The sequence below is a fragment of the Cervus elaphus genome, chromosome 12 (genome assembly GCF_910594005.1).
Source record: "Cervus elaphus chromosome 12, mCerEla1.1, whole genome shotgun sequence".
NCBI lineage: Eukaryota > Metazoa > Chordata > Mammalia > Artiodactyla > Cervidae > Cervus > Cervus elaphus.
In genome coordinates, this window is record NC_057826.1 from 54796096 (window position 1) to 54814770 (window position 18675).

The following is an 18675-nucleotide window of genomic DNA, read 5'->3' on the forward strand; positions in this document are numbered from 1 at the left end:
TCAGACACGACCGCATGACTAAGCGCACCACGGCATATATACTTCATGCTGTAGCACAGTACTTTCTGATCCTTTGAATCTGACTTTTACAGGTATCTCGTATAAGTAGAATCAAACAGTATTTGAGACACCATCTGATCTTGACCTTGAAGGAAAAGTTTAATTTTCCCTCCAAGAGTGAGGGAAGACCGAGATCAGAGAGACGTCACAGAAGATGTGGGGCCTTCTGGCCTCCGCACGGTACTGTCGGGGCGCTCAGAATAGGAGAGCAGGTGTGGCCCGGCCTTCGGAGCTGACAGCTCAGTTCAAACACGTGACAGATAGGCCTAATCTCCTCTCTGGGACCCCGGGGCCTGCGCTGCTCCGGCTCCCCTTGGTCTCTGCAACCCGCCCCCAGGAGCTTAGCACTTGGGGGAATGTTAACTCTGGGCCTCAAGCAGACACAAGAGAGGAGAGGATGTGTGGGCGTGAGAAATAGCCAGGGACAGATTAGAAGGTAAGACCCAGAAATAAAAATAGTTACTGGTTAAGGCTGCTAATTTTGTATGGGCTTAAACCAGTCTCCTTAAATGTTTTATTGTTTTTAAAAAAAGCTTTCACCCAAAATAAATCTCATAGATCTATATACACTGTTATAAAAAGATACTCAATGTATTTCATTGAGAAAAGCAAGTTGTAGATTGTTCTGGTCGTATGACCCCATCCGGGTCAATATACACTTGCCTTACTTAAAGTTCAGAAAGACAACAGAGGACAATAACCATCAAAGTCTACCTGCAGATGTGAGACGTGGAGGGAGGGCAGATGGAGGTTTACTCTAACTTTTCACAACTTTATGACATATGCCATGCATCACTTCTACAATAAATTCTTTAAATTTGAAAAGATATAATAGGGACTTCCCCAGGGGTACAATGGTTAATTTAAGACTTCACCTTTCAATGAGTGGGGTGAAGTTTCGATCCCTGGTCAGGGAACTAAGATCCTACAGGTGTTGTGGCCAAAAAAGCCAAAACATAACAAAGAAGCAGCATTGTAACAAATTCAATAAGGATTTTTAAAAACAGTACACATCAAGAAAAAGAAATCTTTTGTAAAAAAAAAAGAGGAAATAATAAAAGCCCCTTTGCCTCTGAGTTCATCTTGGAAACCCTTTTCCCAAAGACAGAGACAGGTAAATCCAAATACCTAATTTTTTTTTTTTTTTTATAGTTTTATAGCTAGATTGTGCTTGAGAACCCAGCCTGGGTATACCTGAGCTCTACGTATTTCCTGGAGGTTTTTCTTTCTCTCCTAAAAGAAGATGCCCTAGCTAAGATGCATGTGAGGTGGGTGATCTTAACCATAGAGGATCTCATCAGGAGACTCAAGTCCAGCACGCAGCTTTCCCAGGGAATTCCTCAGCCTGTTGACAAAGGATGAGGCTTCGGAGGAGTGGCTCCTTACGTAGCCAAAGGCTCCTGTCCCTATAAAAGGGGACCCTGCAGGCTAAATGCCTGGCAGCATGCCTGGCACACATGAGCCTCCTGTACATATCAGGGCTCTGGCCGCTCTCTTCACCAGGGGAGCCAGGGAGGGGATGATGGGATGAGTGGGATACTGGGCAGGTAGGCGCCCTGAGAGAGGTGAGGGCTGTATATAAAGGTTGATTTTATGTACATATACAGACGTTTTCCTCTGTTTTACTTAAACTAGCACAGTGGGACTGAAAATCTTCTTTCACCTCCTGCATTTCTGGCTCTGTGACTTTGGACAAATCACCTCCCCTCTCTGGGTCTCACTTTCCTTGTTTATAAAATGGAGATCTGGATTAAATTCTTGTTGAGGTTCAGTTCAACAGTAACATTTTATGATTTTATGTTCATGCAGTAATATTGGGTTGGCCAAAAAAGCTCATTTGGGTTTTTCTGTAACATCTTATGAAGAACCCAAAAGAACTTTTTGGCCAACTCAGTGCAATAAAGCAAGAAAAGTAATATCAACATAGAAAAGAAGAAACCATTGATCATTTTATGCTGCTTACATTAAATTATCTTGTACCACTAGACACACAGTAGTCATCACTGGCCCTGTCCACCAGTGCCCTTTCCCAGGGAACATTAATCCTTCCCAAATACCTTCCCTTCTGACTCTGCTACCTGTCCCCAAGGTCAAACAAAAAAGACTATCCTACCAAATAATGCCCCCCCTTCCCAAAAGCATTCAAATTAAAGAAAAAATAAGTCTGTGTTTTGTGGGTCCTTATAGTGTAGTGGCCAGAGCTGTAGAGGAGTCAGATCACCAGTTTCCACCCTCGTCTATTGTCAGGGAATGTTTAACAGGAGGATTCCTGTGTGCTGTTTTCTCTCTCCCTTGAGCCCTCTGTTCCTTATTAGTCCCTGTCAGGGGTGAGAGGAGCAGGCAAGCCGCTCACAGGACTGAGATCTTAGAGATAGGATGCTTGCATAGGATTTCCTTCATTAGCTTTTCCATTTGGTGAGAGGGATTATTTATGACCCTCTTTTGATATTCTGGAGAAGGAAATGGCAACCCACTCCAGTACTCTTGCCTGGAAAATCCCATGGACGGAGGAGCCTGTTGGTCTACAGTCCATGGGGTCACAAAAGAGTCGGACTCGACTGAATCCCTTCACTTCACTTCACTTTGATATGGATCGCCTTTTGGCCTTATGGCCTCTATTGCTCCTTGTTTCCTTGGTAACTTGTGAAGTCTGGTCTCTTGATCTTTATCTGAAGAGGCTACCTTGTATTATGGTATATATACTCTTACAGAATTCAATAAAGCACCCTTGCTCCACCAGAGACTTGGGTCCCTGTGTCCTTCTCTCTCTCTCTCTCTCTCTATTTCTGGCTGATTCCCTGGAGCGCAAAGGCTGGCTGTGTAACCCAGGGACTATTAGCCTCTTTCCATCTTTCGCTTTCTTATTGTCTACTCTGGACCGCCAGGTTCTGGTCTACTAAAGGACCCTAACAGTCTATCACCCGTTCACCATGTGACCTTGGACAAGCCACTTCCCCTTTCTAGTCTTAGCCTCATCTATCTGACGAGGAGTTAGATGGGTTTCTCTTCATGAGCCCCGCTCTACCCTACAGTGGCTACCCAGGCTGGGAGAGACTGGAAACTGCAGGCCAGCATTTCTCCAACTGCTCCCAGAAACAGCCAGCCACCTCCAGCATCCCCAGTAGGCTGGTGCCAGAATGTGAGCCAGAAAATCAAGTGAGGTGTGCAGGGCCAGACAGGCCCCAGCCATGCCCAGGACTCTCAGGCCAGATCCAGATCCAAAGCTGGATTCTTCAGCTTTTCTCACAGATGTTCTCTTCTTTTTAAGATAAGGGCATACCGCTGCCTAGTCTCAGGAACTTTGCCAGGATGGGAGTGGGGTAAGGGGAACCGAGCTTCTGATCTGGTCAAGCCAAACTTGCCAGAATCCCAGTTCCTTTTCCTCAGAAGGAAACAGAATTGGTCTCAGTGGCTGTGGGAAGCAGAAACACAATGACCTGGGGATGAGTCAAACAACAATAGAAATAGTCATCCTTCTTATTTGCCCAGCAGTTTATGTCTTTATCACAGTGAATCCTCACCTGCATGTGTGAAGTAGGTGATACAGATGCTTTCACCCCAGGTTACAGATGAGGGGGACTGAGTTCCAGACAGGGTACCAGAGAGCTATGGGTTTCGTGGCTGATATACACCCAGACTAACCTTCCAGAGGCATCAGAAACATGCACTTCAGGGGCCAGACAAGGGCAGGGAGTGCAGTTAAAGATTCCTTGTTAAAACATGGCTTCAGTTCAGATACGTATACATATGGGAAAATGTACATATACAAGTATGGCCTAACTATATGCATGAAATGAACACATCAGTGAAATAGGCACCCGGATCAAGAAACACAACAATAGCCTCCCCACAGAAGTCCCTCCCATGTCCCCTTTCAGCCACTGGTCCCTCAAGAATAACCACTATTCTGATCTCTAGCACCAGGGATTCATTCTTCCTGTCTTGAACTTGACACCAATGGGATGATATAGTATGACTCTTCTGGGTCTGCCTTCCTTCATTCAACATGATGATTGTGAGCTCCACCTGTCATTACAGGTAAAAAATGAAAAGCAACTCTCACTCATTTTCATTTTTGCATAGTAAGGACTTAATGAGGAGCTAACCTGAATATTCACTGGAAGGACTAATGCTGAAGCTGAAGCTGAAGCTCCATTTTTTGGTCATCTGATGCAAATGGACGACTCATTGGAAAAGTCCCTGATGATTGGAAAGATTGAGGGCAGAGGGAGATGAGGGCATCAGAAGATGAGATGGCTGGATGGCATCACTGATGCAATGGACATGAACTTGGGCAAACTCCAGGAGATGGTGAAGGACAGGGAGGCCTGGCATGCTGCAGTCCATGAGGTTGCAAACAGTCAGACACAACTGAGCAACTGAACAACAAAAATCAGTGAAACAGCCCTGAGTCTAGGCAAGGGCAGAGAGCTGAAGAAGGTTTACACACTGCTCCTCCCAAATGTAAGAACAACCCCTACTGCTATTCCTCCTGGGAGACCCCCACTGTCCTCCCAGGGGGTCCAGAGGTGGGAGACGGCGTCTTGACATTCAAACTTAAAGGCAGTTTAAGTTCAAAGGCAGAAGCCCTACTAGGTGTTCATTCAACACCTAGTACCCAGCTCTGTGAGGAACCCTGCAGACTCAGCATCCCATTTCACCCCTATATTCATGAGGTAGCTACTGTTACTATTTCTATCTTATGCGTAAAAAAAACAAAACCCAAAAAACTCAGGGTCAGAGAGATCAAGGAAGTTGTTCTAAGGTTGCACAGCTAGGAAGCACACAAACCTCAAACTGTCCATGTTGGCAGGAAGCTTGCAGACTGGCCTCTAATTGCATATCCAACCTCAGCTAGCACTGCCGGTCCCAGCTCATGTTCCATGGCCACACAGGCCTCCGGCCAGAAACTCAGGGCCCAGGCTCTCCCCACCTCAGGGCCTGTGTCCAGGCTGTTTTCCCTGCCTGCACACTTATCCTCTGCCACTTCCTCAGAGCAGCCTCCCCTGACCACCCAGTCCCAACTATGCTCCCCATTCTTAGTGTGGCCCACTCTGTCCTTTCACAGCCCACCATGCACTCTGGAGCGATGTGTCCTTTTGCAACCCCTCCATCATGTGTTCAGTGTCTTCCTCCACCAACGGAACATAAGCCACTGGGGGACAGGAATGGCTATTTTGTCACTGCTTCAGACAATGCCTGGCACACAGTGAGCCCGTGAAGAAGAGGGGAAGAAAGACAGATAGGGCTACCCCTCTAAGCAGCTCTAGTTCCAGCCTGTTTACGGCCCCAGGCAACATCCTTCCTCTCTCTGAGCCTCGTTTCCTCAACGGTCAGATGAGGGGCTTGGAAGAAAGACCTCTACAGCCCTTCCATCTCACCTGACCTCTAGACCACAAATCCTAGGACAGCAAGCCATGCAAAATGCCTTAGGCCTCTGCTGTCTTTCACTTGCCCTGTGTCCAGCTAGCGTCTAAGGAAAGTTTCAGGTTGTGTGTCGGGTAGGGGGCAGTGGTCCTCCAAGGCTCCCCAGGCCGTGAGGTACATGTGGCCTTCACACCCTGTTGTAGTAGCCCAGAAACATGAGGTCTCTTCCAGTTCTAATATCTCTGATGTACAGAGTCAGGGAGAGACAGAACTAAGAAGGAATGATAGATGAATTCCACAGGAAACTGCTGCTACTTCCTTCTTCAGAGCCCAACACCAACAACCCATCCTGACTTCTCAGTTCTCAGCCCACCCGAGATAATCCCAGTCAACACTGCCCTTGTTGTGCCCACAGCCACGGCCAGGCTGGAGCTCCAGGGCCAAAGACTCCCTGTGGCATGCTCATCTCTGTACCTGGAGCACCCACACACAGGATGTGGCCAACACAAGGCCATCGAATCAAAAGCCACTGTAGAGGACTCCCCCAGTGGTCCAGTGGTTTAAGTCTTTGAGCTTCCAATGTAGGGGGGTGAAAACTTACGACAAACCTAGACAGCTTAATATGCAGAGACATCACATTAAAAGGTCTGCATATTAAAAAGCAGAGACATCACTTTGCCAATAAAGGTCTGTATAGTCATGGCTTTCCAGTAGTCATGTATGGATATGAGAGTTGGACCATAAAGAAGGCTGAGTACTGAAGAACTGATGCTTTCAAATAGTGGTGTTGGAGAAGATTCTTGAGAGTTGCTTGGACTGCAAGCAGATCAAACCAGTGAATCCTAAAGGAGATCAATTCTGAATACTCATCGGAAGGACTGATGCTGAAGCTGAAGCTCCAATACTTGGGCCACCTGATGTGAAGAGCCAACTGACTGGAAAAGACACTGATGCTGGGAAAGACTGAAGATAGGAGGAGAAGGAATAGAGGATGAGATGGTTGGATGGCATCACTGACTCAATGGACATGAATTTGAACAACTCCCAGGAGATGGTGAAGGACAGGGAAGCCTGGTGTGCTGCAGTCCATAGGGTTACAAAGAGTTGGACACAACCGGGCGACTGAACAACAAGGTGACTTCCCTCGTGGTCCAGTGGTTAAGTCTTTCAGTTTCCAACATAGGGGGTGAGGGTTCGATCCCTGCTCAGGGAACTAAGATCCTACATGCCTTGTGGCATGCCCAAAAGTTTTGAAAATTAAATTTAAGAAGACACTGGAAGGGCCTTCCAGGGTCTGTTGCTGAGGGGTCACTTTCTCCCTGACATCACAAGTCAGGAGAAGCACCCAAGTCAAAGAGAACCTCGCTTCCCACTCAGAGGCAGAGTCCAGGTGACCGCCCTTCAGCCTCTCCCCAGCCCTTCCCAGGTTCTGGACTGCCAGGGGCAGCGGTTCAGACAGAATGCTGAGGAATCTCCCCTTCGGGGGTCTCTGTAGACACTTGCTCCCTGACCTAGGCAGTCAGCCAGGACAAGCACTTCCTGAACTTGAAGCGCACTTTCTTTTTTCTTTTTTGGCCACACCGCGTGTCTTGCAGGATCTTAGTTCTTCGTTTTCCTACCAGGAGCTGAACCCAGGCCCGACAGTGAAAGTGCCAAGTCCTAACCACTGGACCACCAGGGAACTCCTGTAACTGCACTTTCTATTCTTCCCTGACTAAGGCTCCTCTGGTAGCCTTTTTGTAGTTTTTCTTCAAAAATAAAAGTACCCAGTGACCCAGTTTCTAGTTATCCATCTTAAGGAAACAATCAAAAACAGGATCAGAAATTTCTGCTAAGAGATGTTCATTGCAAGTTTAGTAATGAAAATTTTAAAAAATGGAAACTGCCTATTTTTTAAAGTAGGGGAAAAGGCTGAATAATTGAGGCATGCATGTACAAGGGAATGTAAAATTGCATTAAGATATTTAATGACATGAGCAAACCTGTATAATACATTAAGATGTAATATTCAAAGCTGTAGTGGACTTCCCTGGTGGTCCAGGGGTTAAGACTCTGTGCTTCCACTGCAGGGGGTGTGGGTTTGATCCCTGGTTGGGGAACTAAGATCTCAAAGGCCACACGGTATGGCCAAATTTTTTTTTTAAATTGTGGTAAAACACTAACATAAATTCAATGTGATCCTAATGCTTAAAATAAAAGGAAATAAATATATACATATATTTACAAAAAATAAAGAAAGAAAGATAAAAGGAAGTCAAAGAATGAGTCCTGACACAAGAGCTTTTTAAAGGGAAAGGCTCCTGTTCACACCACGGATTCAGTGAAGGCCCTGAACCCCCCGGTTTTTACTCTGCTGGGTGTGTGGAGGGATGGGGCTGGGTGTACTATGAGCACATGTGAGTGTGCAAGAACCATGTGCATCAGAGAACATGACGGGTATGCAGGTACAGACTGGACTGGACAGACCTTGGCCATACCCCTTGCTGGCTGAGCAACTTCCAGCAACTTTCTTAAACTCTTTAGAACACAGTTTCCTCATGAAAAACAAGAGTAAAAATTATTCCCATTTCATGAATTGTTAAGAGACCCAAACTCCAAGACTGGTATTCTGTAATCATTAAAACACCACCCGGATACTAGCTTTGTATAAATGAGAGACAAGGAAAGAGCTTCAGAAAATCTTCATTTCTCTCCAGACAGTAATTACTTTCAGATCTGAGCTTATCCCTGTCCGTTTTGTGGGTTTAGCAAACCTGAAAATGCACCCAATAACTCAGATCCGACGAAGGTTCACGACCAGGCTTGCATGGCTTGTCACTCGATGCAAAGCTTTTTTCAGGAAGATGATTTCACCTTCTATTCAGGCTCTGAGTTTACAGAACAAAACCCAGAGAGCCGTGGAGAATCCCAAGTGGGTTTCAGAAAAGAACCAATGAGTCAGATCTCAGGCCAGAGCCTGGGGAGGGCTTTGGGAGCAAAGCAACAGATAAAACAAGAGTCACTTAGATTCGCCATAACTGTCAGTCGGGTTATGCTGAAAACTTGGAACTCAATAATTCTAGTCCCTTCTGCTGCAAGTCTTTATATCCAGAGAGAAGATTACTTGCAGAGGTGCGCAGGACAAGGAATCACCCTCTGGATCGTTTGTAAAGATTTCCACAAGCCCTGTGACAAGCCTGTGACCTATAAGATCTACCGATCAGTACAACTCTCACAGCCACTTACCTCCCCAGCTCCTCCCCGATGTCATAAAAGTCCTCCACCTTCTGCTGCTTGAACGTCTCCATGTTTGGGCTCTTCATCGAGGCCTGGAGCGTACAGCCCTGAAACAGGAGAAATCCAGAGGTTAGGACAGATGTGTCCATTGGTACCAGTCTGACTCTAAGCCCCAACGTAAATGGCTAAAAATCAAAGGGTAACTCACAGCCCTCATTCCTCAAGAACAGGCTTGATCGAGCCTTTCCTCAGGACCTGTGATCAATGATGTATGATTCTTACTTGATTTATATTAATCCAAGTTTGTTAAGGAGACAGATCTGCTCTGAACATGTTCAGAGAAAACAGAGCCATGGGCAAATTGGGCAATTTGTTCTCACGAAATTCAGGTCTACTAAGAAAAGAGGTATCTGTGATGTAGGAAAAAAAGAGCCCAGTTTTGAGTCAGAATAAGTGAAACTTCCTGAAAGAGGAAAACAAATTTTCTCACCAAAAAAAAAAAGGATAAATGTGCGCGAGGTGATAAACTTGTTAATTATCTAGATGAAGGGAATACTCTCACTATATATAAGTGTATCAGATCACCATGATGTACATTTTAAATATCTTAGAATGTTATATGTCAATTATAATTCAATAAAGCTAAAAAAATAATTTAAAAAAAGTTTCAGGTTCAAGTCCCACTTTTGCCTAAGTCATTTAAACTGCACAGTCTTAACTTCCTCATCTGTAAAAGGGGTTAATACTGTAAAAACCACTGCAAATCAGGATATTATTTTATAAACTACAAACCGCAGTAGAAAGGTAAGGGATTATCATGACCTCAACTCCCTCAGGGGCTGTGCCACCCAATTTCAAGTCTGAACTGATTTGCAGTTCACTCATCGCCCTAAGGGAAAGATTGGGGAGGAGGTGTGACAAATAACAATAGGCACCAGGAGTCAGAAACCTGAGGTTCTAGCTGCAATTCTGCCCACAACTAGCTGTGTGACTTCATCTCCTGTCAGCGGGAGGCCTGTTTCCTTGTCTGTAATGCGGCGCTAACTCGGCCTGTCCAGTGCACCTTAGTGAGAACCTCAGGACAACGCTGAGCCACGCAGAGCATCACCACTCCACAGAAGAGGCCGTCTGCATCCTCCCCTGGGGTCCTCCTGCCCCAGGGAGCCCGCTAGTCCTGGGACAGCCACGTGCCACGCTGGATAGCACCCTAAGGGCAGGGCCCAGGATACAGTAAGCACAACATAAAGATAAAACCAGCTACCCATGAATACATATACACAATGGAATATTACCCAGCCATAAGAAGAAATGGAACTGGGTCATTTTTAGAGATGTAGATGGACACAGAGACCGTCATACAGAGTGAAGGAAGTCAGAAAAACACATTTTGTCTATTAACACATATATGTGTGTGGAATCTGAAAAAAAATGGTAGACTATCTTATTTACAAAGCAGAAACAGAGGCACAGAAGTAGACAACAAATACATGGATACCAACTGGAAGCGGGGGATGGGATTAATTGGGAGATTGGGATTGACATATATACATTATTGATAGTATATGTAAAATAAATAATTAATGAAAACCAACTGTATAGCACAGGGAACTCCACTCAATGCTCTGTGGTGATCTAAATGAGAAGGAAATCCAAAAAAGACGAGATTTATGTATACATATAGTTGATTCACTTTGCCGTACAGTAGAAACTACCACAACATTGTAAAGCAATTATACTCCAATAAAAATAAGAATAAATTTTAAAAACAGCTACCTGTGGAGTCATTAGCAAGAGTCATTAGCAAAGGGCTCTCAGAGTTCATTTTGTCTGGCACTGGCAGCTTTTCTTCTGCCAACCAGATACCAACCACGCCCAGGCCCTGTGAGCCCCAAAATACTGTTTTCACCACGCTGGGTGGAGGCACCATTACATAAGGGCACGTCTCATCAGTGCCAAGTGGCTGGAGTTGTCCTAACTCTCAGGTGATACCTATATTTCAGCCTCTTTCCTCTGTCCCCTACAAACCAGAGTTCTGGTACCAAGATGCCACCTGCCTCTCTCCCTTCCACCGAGGCACACATATCCCTGATGACCTCCAGGTGGAACTGGCCTGGCTCCCACATCTTACTCTCAGGGTCACCTGCCAATCTCCTCCTGCCTGTCCATCACAGAGCCTCCTACTGACTTGGTCTTCACTCTGCTCAGCCAGGGCCTGCCAAGTACAGAATCTTGAAAGGAGCAGGATCCCCAGTCCTCGGCTAGTCTGAGTGTGTATCAGTCACAAGACCCATAGCAGTCTGGCTCCCTGTCTGGGACTCAGTCCCCCTTCTCTGTAACCTGGGGTGAAAGCATCTGTATCACCTACTTCACACATGCAGGTGAGGATCCACTGTGATAAAGACATAAACTGCTGGGCAAATAAGAAGGATGACTATTGCTATTGTTGTTTGACTCATCCCCAGGTTATTGTGTTTCTGCTTCCCTCAGCCACTGAGACCAATTCTGTTTCCTTCTGAGGAAAAGGAACTGGGATTCTGGCAAGTTTGGCTTGACCAGATCAAAAGCTCAGCTCCCCTCACCCCCACCCCCGTCCTGGCAAGGTTCCTAAGACTAGGCAGAGGGTGGCAGGACTGCTATCTATCAGCTTCTTTTTGCTGCAAAAACACTTCCAAACAAACCATTTGAGCCGGATCCTGGGGGTGGAGGTAGGAGTAGCTACTAATTGCCCACAGCTAGATGAAAGCAGAAAACTTCAAAAAAATTCTGTTGGCAGATACCCTGAGAGTGGTCCCAAGAACAGCTAAGATCCTCCTTGGCTAGAGGCCAGCTGCATTTGCTATCAGGAGCTGAGCTGGATTTGAAACTGTCCCGCCTCCCCAGCTCCACCAGGAGCCCCTTGCCCTGTGCTCACATCCTGGGTGACCCGAAATGGGGGCCTTGGGAGCCAACTAAGCTCAAACTAGGCCCACCAGTTTGGCCCCAACTCACCATTTCGGCATAGGCCCCTCCCCCACAAATCCTCTACTATAGCCCCAAGTAGACTTTTCCTAGTCCTCCAAAACTTTCACCCCTGCTACACCCCAGCTCAAGTTGGGCCCTTTTCATGGCAGAAGGGATGGATGGGGGGAGGGCACCTGGAGAGCCCTCCAAGTAAAACTCTTCCCTTCCTGCAAAGCCAGGCTCAAATGTTACCATCTCTATGAGCCTCCATGACTCTTTTCCTTACAAAACAGATGAAAAATTCTTCTTCTCTTTAAATTCTCACAGAGGCCTCTTTACAGATTTTTAGGGTTAGAGTTTACCATGGTCTGGTTCATATCATAATCTATGTCAATGTGTAACCCAAAGGGAGAAAGCACAGACTGCACAGGCATACAGGCCTGGGTTTGAATCCCAGCTCTGCCGCCTACTAGCACACACAGCACGGTACAACTTTTCTGAGCTTCAAATTACTTACATAGCAAATGAGTCTAGAGACTTCCCTGGCGGTCCGGTGGCTAAGACTCTACACTCCCAATGCTGGGGGCCTGGGTTCCATCCCTAATCAGGGAACTAGATCCCATATGCTGCAATTAAGAGTCTGCATGCCACAACTAAAGATCTTGAGTGCCACAACTAAGACCCGACACAGCCAAATCAATATTTTTTTAAAAAAAGAAAAGAAAGAGAATGAGTCCAGACAATGCCTAGTGTTAGTGAATATTTGGAGAACTCTCAAACACTGCTTAGGAGAGTATTCACTAGGACAACTACTTTGGAAAACTCTTGGGCAGTATCTATGGACATCCTTAAGAGAAATGCATGTAGATGGTTTCCAAAATGGTCCACATTAGAACATTCACAGCTGCTCTATTAGTAATATCTAAAAATTGCAAACAACCCAAATAGCTATCAAGTGAAGAATGGGTAGAGATACCCATACAATGAAATTATTATATAACAATAAGAATAAATAAACTACTGTTGCCTGCAACAATATGGATGAAACTCACAAACACAGTGTTGAAGGAAAGAAAACAGACACAAAAGACCACAGACTGTGTGATTCTCTTTTAGGTAAAACAAAACCATGGTGCTAGAAGTTAGAATAGTGGTCACACCTGGGTCAGAGATTGTGCCTGGAAGGGGACACAAGGAGTTTTTTGAGTGCTGCCAATGCTGTTTCTTGATGTATATACGTACCCTTATTTTGTGTGCAATAAAAATTTTAAATAATTAAAAATGAGTCTAATATCTGCTTTATGGGACAAATGAGATAACATATGTAAAGTGCTTTTTTTTTTCATTTATTTTTATTAGTTGGAGGCTAATTACTTTACAATATTGTAGTGTTTTTTTTCATACATTGACATGAATCAGCCATGGATTTACAAGTATTCGCCATCCCGATCCCCGGTCCCTAAAGTGCTTTTAATAGTCCCTGGATGGTTCCAACAAATATGAATTCCTTCCCTCCTGCCTATTGGAGCTTCATGAGGGCAAGAGTTGTGACATTCTCACCTCTACCCCCTTGTGGGAGCTGGTACACAGCACGTACTCCAACATGTTTGATTTAAATGCAGTGTCCCAGCTGTCCTTCTCAAGACTGCTGCTCAGAAAGCTCATCAGGTAAAACAGCTATTAACTTAAAGCCCCTTCCTACCATTGCTCCCCAAGATGAATTTGCATATTACCAGTTTAGAGACATGAAAGTAAAGGAGAGACATTTTCAGGTGGAATTAGTCACCACCTAGGACCCAGAAGCACAGGGACACTTCTGACCCGCAAAAGATGAAACCACACAGCAGAGGGCACGGATACACCATTTGGCTAGAAGCCCAGGCCACTGGCTCCAGGCATTCCAACATTTCTGAAAGTTAAGACAGACTTCCTCAATTCAGTTCAGTTCAGTCGCTCAGTCGTGTCCGACTCTTTGCGACCCCATGGACTGCAGCACACCAGGCTTCCCTGTCCATCACCAACTCCTGGAGTTTACCCAAACTCATCTCCATTGAGTCGGTGATGCCATCCAGCCGTCTCGTCCTCTCTCATCTCCTCCTCCCGCCTTCAATCTTTCCCAGCATCAGGGTCTTTTCCAATGAGTCAGCTCTTCACATCAGGTGGCCAAAGTATTGGAGTTTCAGCTTCAACATCAGCCCTTCCAATGAACACTCAGGACTGATCTCCTTTAGGATGGACTGGTTGGATCTCCTTGCAGTCCAAGGGACTCTCAAGAGTCTTCTCCAACTCCACAGTTCAAAAACATCAATTCTTTGGTGCTCAGCTTTCTTTATAGTCCGACTCTCACATCCATACATGACCACTGGAAAAACCATAGCCTTGATTAGACGGACCTTTGTTGACAAAGTAATGTCTCTGCTTTTTAATATGCTGTCTAGGTTGGTCATAGATTTTCTTCCAAAGAGCAAGCGTCTTTTAATTTCATGGTTGCAGTCACTATCTGCAGTGATTTTGGAGCCCCCAAAATAAAGTCTGCCACTGTTTCCACTGTGTCCCCATCCATTTGCCATCAAGTGATGGGACCGGACGCCACGATCTCAGTTTTCTGTATGTTGAGCTTTAAGCCAACTTTTTCACTCTCCTCTTTCACTTTCATCAAGAGGCTCTTTAGTTCTTCTTTGCTTTCTGCCATAAGGGTGATGTCATCTGCATATCACAGACTTTCTAGAACCTCACAAAAAGGGACCTTGAGGAATCTCGAGGACTTTTAGTCTCCACTCAGGAGCCACTTGCATGAGGAAGGGAAGTTAGAGAAGTTCCACTTTATCTACACTATACTTGAGGATTCTGTGTAAGAATTCGGGGGTGGGAGGAGTTTGAAACCCACTGCTGTCTGGTCAAACCCACTTGTTTTGCAAGAAGAGGAAACTGAGGTCCAGACAGGAGAAAGGACTTGCTAAAAGTCACACAGCCCATGCCAGCTGCTCTTCCCCTGGCTTTTGTCACCAGCACCTCAACCCTCCAACAGTGGCTCCAAGGTTGGGAGGCCAGTGGCCTCCTGAGGAACAACCTAGGAGAGGGCCTCCAAGGCTGAAGGATTATCTCAGAAGGAAATTTCAACCTTACTAAGCTTACTTACAACCTTCCCCCTCCCTCAGGGGACCAAGCCCACCCTGCTGAACTCTCAGAGATCCTCACCCAGCACAAGTAAAATGGGAGCACGATTGTCCCCTTACACCCCCTCCCATGAAGAATCATCACAATCAGGCTCTGAGGAAGCTGTCAACAGAGGGAAGGGGCGTCCGACATCACAGCGCACCTCCGCGCATTGGAGGCTGTGACACACCCCAGTCTCTGATGAGGAAGCTTGGACTCAGAGAAGTTCAGCTGCCTGCCTAAGGGGACATGAGAAACCTATCTTCCTGGTGAAGGTCCAGCTCTGCTGGGCAGCCTGCTTGCTCATTCCCACATCTAACAACTGGGGAGCCCTCAGGGAGGGTATCAGGGTCAGTTCAGGTCTCCATCCTGCCAGTGGGAAACTTGTCCCACACCCACTCACATCCACACACCCCTGTGCCCCTGCTCAAGCCTCTCTCAAGGCTGCTGAATGGAACCACTTCAGAAGCTAAAAACACATCTCAGGAGATGGGTGGTTTGGGGAAGAACAGGACTCTGGAAGCAATAGTGAAGAGGCCAACGTGCCAGCGTCGCTCCGTCTCCAGGACTCTCCCAAGGAATGCCATACACAAAGCAGTTGAGAAACACAATGTCAGAAAACACAGCAGCAACCTCCAGCTGCCCCCCACCCAGGGGCCACCCCCACTGGATTCTCAAATACAAGGGCATGTGCTCTCTTCACCTGCCCCTAGGACCTTCCCACCTGCCAGTGAGGCAGCAGTTAGGCATCCTCTCTTCCAGCGCGCCCTCCTAACCTACCACCTCTATGGCCTCCTGCTCACCCCTCTGGGCTCCCTCTCCTCCCCAAAGTGAGAAGACTAGCCTCCACCTTGCAGAGTTACAGTGAGGATCAGCCCGATCCACACATGCCATGAGCCATCCACAATGCCTAGCCCGGAGTCAGGTCAACTGCTGACAATACGCTGGGGTCAAAACCCCAACCTGCTGCAGACCTACTGGCTGGCCCCCTGCCCACCCTAACCATGCCCCATCCCAGGCTCCAGACGTCGGGGACCACAGCTTCCCTCTGCCACTGAGAAAGCTGACTGGATACGGATGGAGCAGCCTCCTCGCATCAGCTCCTCGCACAAAGAGAAGGAGGTAAGTGAAGTGTAGGATGCTGAGAAGCCCAGATCCCCTCTCCTCCCGGAAATCTGGGGTGCTCTCCCCCGTCAAGGAGTCCTAACATGATGGAAATCTCTCTCCCATCTCCCCGCCCCCCCCCCCCGCCCCCCGCCAGGCGCCCGGTCTGCCCCCTCTCCCACCCGATCTTTCTCGTCAAAAGGCCAGACTTCACAGGCGGCCTTAGGGGCCAGCAGTCAGGTCCCGGAGGTCGAGGACCGGCCAGAGCGCCCAAGGCCAAGGCTGGCCATACCCGGGGGGGGGGGGGGGGGGGCGGCGACAGGGAATAGGCGGCTAACGCCCAGGAGCAATTGCCCCCTCCAGCCCAGCCCCGGACCGAGCACCCCATCCCGCCCGTCGAGCCCGCAGACGGGCGCTACTCACGGCGGGAGGCTGCGCGGCGGCGGCCGTGGGAGCGCGGTGGGCACCGGGGGCCCAGCGGGGCGCGCTGCTCTCGGATCTGCTCCGCTGCCTGCTCGCCCGCCCGCAGAGACACCGAGGAGGCGGAGCGGCGGGCCCCGTCCCAGGCTCCGGCTGGACGCGCGCCCGGAGCCCCGAGACCCGGCTCTGAGCGCCCCCTGCCGGGAGTCCCCTCGGGGCACCCTGGGGTGAGGGCTGCAAGCCTCCTGGCCAGGTCGGATCCAGCACCTCCAAAAGCCGAGGTTCCCGGAGAGGGGGCGAGAGCCAGTCGCAAGACCTGGCGTTTTCACGGACTCCTCCGCTTACATGCTTTGTGGCTTTGAACAAGTCAGCTAACCTCCTAACCTGGAAGTTGGTGTACATGAGCTGATACAGTCGATATAGCCTGGCGAGATCACTCAGAAAGCGGTATTTCCTTGTCCACCGCTTCCACGCACGCACCGTGAGAGAAGTCCCACCAGGGAGCAGACCTCTTCCTTCCTCCCAGCCAGAGCGGAAACCTTACCAGCCACGGTTCACAGTGGGCTGGGGGCCGTGATGGGGGTGGGGGGACACTTCCCTCCTCACCTCCCCATCCGCTCACCCCCACCCCCACTTAGAAGCGGCCTGGCCTCAGTGCCCGCAGCCCTGCCTGGCACGTTGGTGAGTGAAGCCCCGCATCACCCTCCTGCCTTCCCGAGTGAAAGACCGGGGAGTGGAGTGTTCCTCTCTTCCTCCTGCCGAAAATCCCGGGAGGAAAAAGGAATGAGAATGGAAGGGGTGGTGGAAGGAAATGGAAACAAAATGTAAATCAAGTTCAGTGGTCTTATTTCAAGACAAGAGGCTGTTTAAAGAAATGAAGGCCCCTTCCCAGAACCTCGCTCCTAGGCCTTCCAGGCAGCTCCTCAAGGTAGTCCCAGAGGACAGAGTTATAGATTCAGTCTTTCATTTGGTTCAAAGCTCTGCCATTCCCAGTCTTGGTCATGGCACTTGAACTTATTCTTTTTTTTTTTTTTTTAATTAATGTGTAGTTCTTTTCTTTTTCCTTCCTTTTTTTTTTTTTTTGGCCATGCAGGTTCACCCACCAGGGATGGAACTCCCACCCCCTGCAGTGGAAGTGGGAAGTCTTAACCACTGGACTGCCAGGGAAGTCCCTGACCTTGTTCTTCATCAGCAAAGTAGGCAAACACCCCTTCTTACAGCATCTAACAGAACTACTGTGGGGCTGAAATGAGACAGAGTGTATAAGATGCACCTAGAGGATCTCTCTGGGGCTTCCCCAGTGGCTCAGCAGTAAAGAACCCGCCTGCCAATGCGGGAGATTTAGGAGCCTCAGGTTGGATCCCTGGGTTGGGAAGATCCCCTGGAGGAGGAAATGGCAACCCACACCAGTATTCTTGCTGGGAAATCCCATGGACAGAGGAGCCTGGCAAGCTACAGTCCATGGGGTTGAAAAGAGCCTGACACTATTTAATGACTGAGCGCACACACACAGACACACACACATACACACACACACACAGGAGCTCTACTCACATGAGCAACTCCCTGTCTCCAGTTTAGCCTTCCTAGATACTGGGGTGCTGAGATGTACAGATGAACCAACCCTCCCCCACCCCCCAGCTGACTGGTACCTCCACATTTGTGACGGCCTCTAGAAAGATGCCCGGGCTTCCCTGTCCATAAACTTGACAACCTTCCAGGACAGCACAGGCTTTGAGCCATCACTCCCAAGAGCACCAGGCTACCTTGAGTTGAGTAATATCCAAGACCAGAGGTGGCTCTCCAAGTCAATGGACTCAGGAGGATACCCACTAGTAAAGTTTCTCCAGCATAAGGTGAAACCTTCATCCTCAGACCACCCTTCAAACACCTCCTCCCCCATTTCCTGTTATCTATTGCTGTGTAACAAACCACCCCAGCCTTGTGGCATGAAGCAGTTTTGTTCAACTCATGTTTTGAGGGTTAGAAGCACTGACAATGCACAGTATATATGGCTTATCTCTGCTCTAGGATGTCTGGTGTTTCAACTAAGGAGACTTGAGTGGGTGGGAGTGACTTGAATGGCTGGGGGCTGGAATCATCTGGAAGGGTCTTCATTCACATGGCCAGACCCTGCACTACGATGAATGCAAGGCTGGGCTCAGCTGTGTTGCCCAAGCACCTACATGTCACCTTGCCATCCCTTCCCCCTCCGAGTTCATGCTTAATATCTCTTTTGTGGCAGCAATGTCCTTGTCCAAGGCAAAGTGAACATTCTTGGATTGACACACAGCAGTCAAAAAGTGCTAGTCAAAAGCTAGTCAAAAAATGCTGCAGCAGCAAGGGTCACTATCAATCATTCCATCCAGCCTGATCATTTTTCAGATGAGGAAACTGAGGCTCAGAGAAGAG

At 47.9% G+C, this 18675-nt stretch overlaps 1 protein-coding gene across 2 annotated transcripts in view; it reads right to left on the reverse strand.

Moving 5' to 3' along the window:
• LOC122705120 (death-associated protein kinase 2) overlaps window positions 1-16698 on the reverse strand; it is a 138030-nt gene extending 121332 nt beyond the window's left edge. Inside the window, exons 1-2 of one of the 2 annotated variants that reach the window (XM_043920329.1) lie at window positions 16267-16685; window positions 8653-8750 (exon numbers count right to left, since the gene is read on the reverse strand). In XM_043920329.1, the coding sequence (XP_043776264.1) occupies window positions 8653-8750; window positions 16267-16665 (497 nt within the window). In that variant the 5' untranslated portion in view covers window positions 16666-16685. Of the gene's footprint in view, window positions 1-8652; window positions 8751-16266 lie in introns of both variants that reach the window. The other variant, XM_043920328.1, reaches the window with a different exon arrangement.
• Between the last annotated feature and the right edge of the window lie 1977 nt (window positions 16699-18675).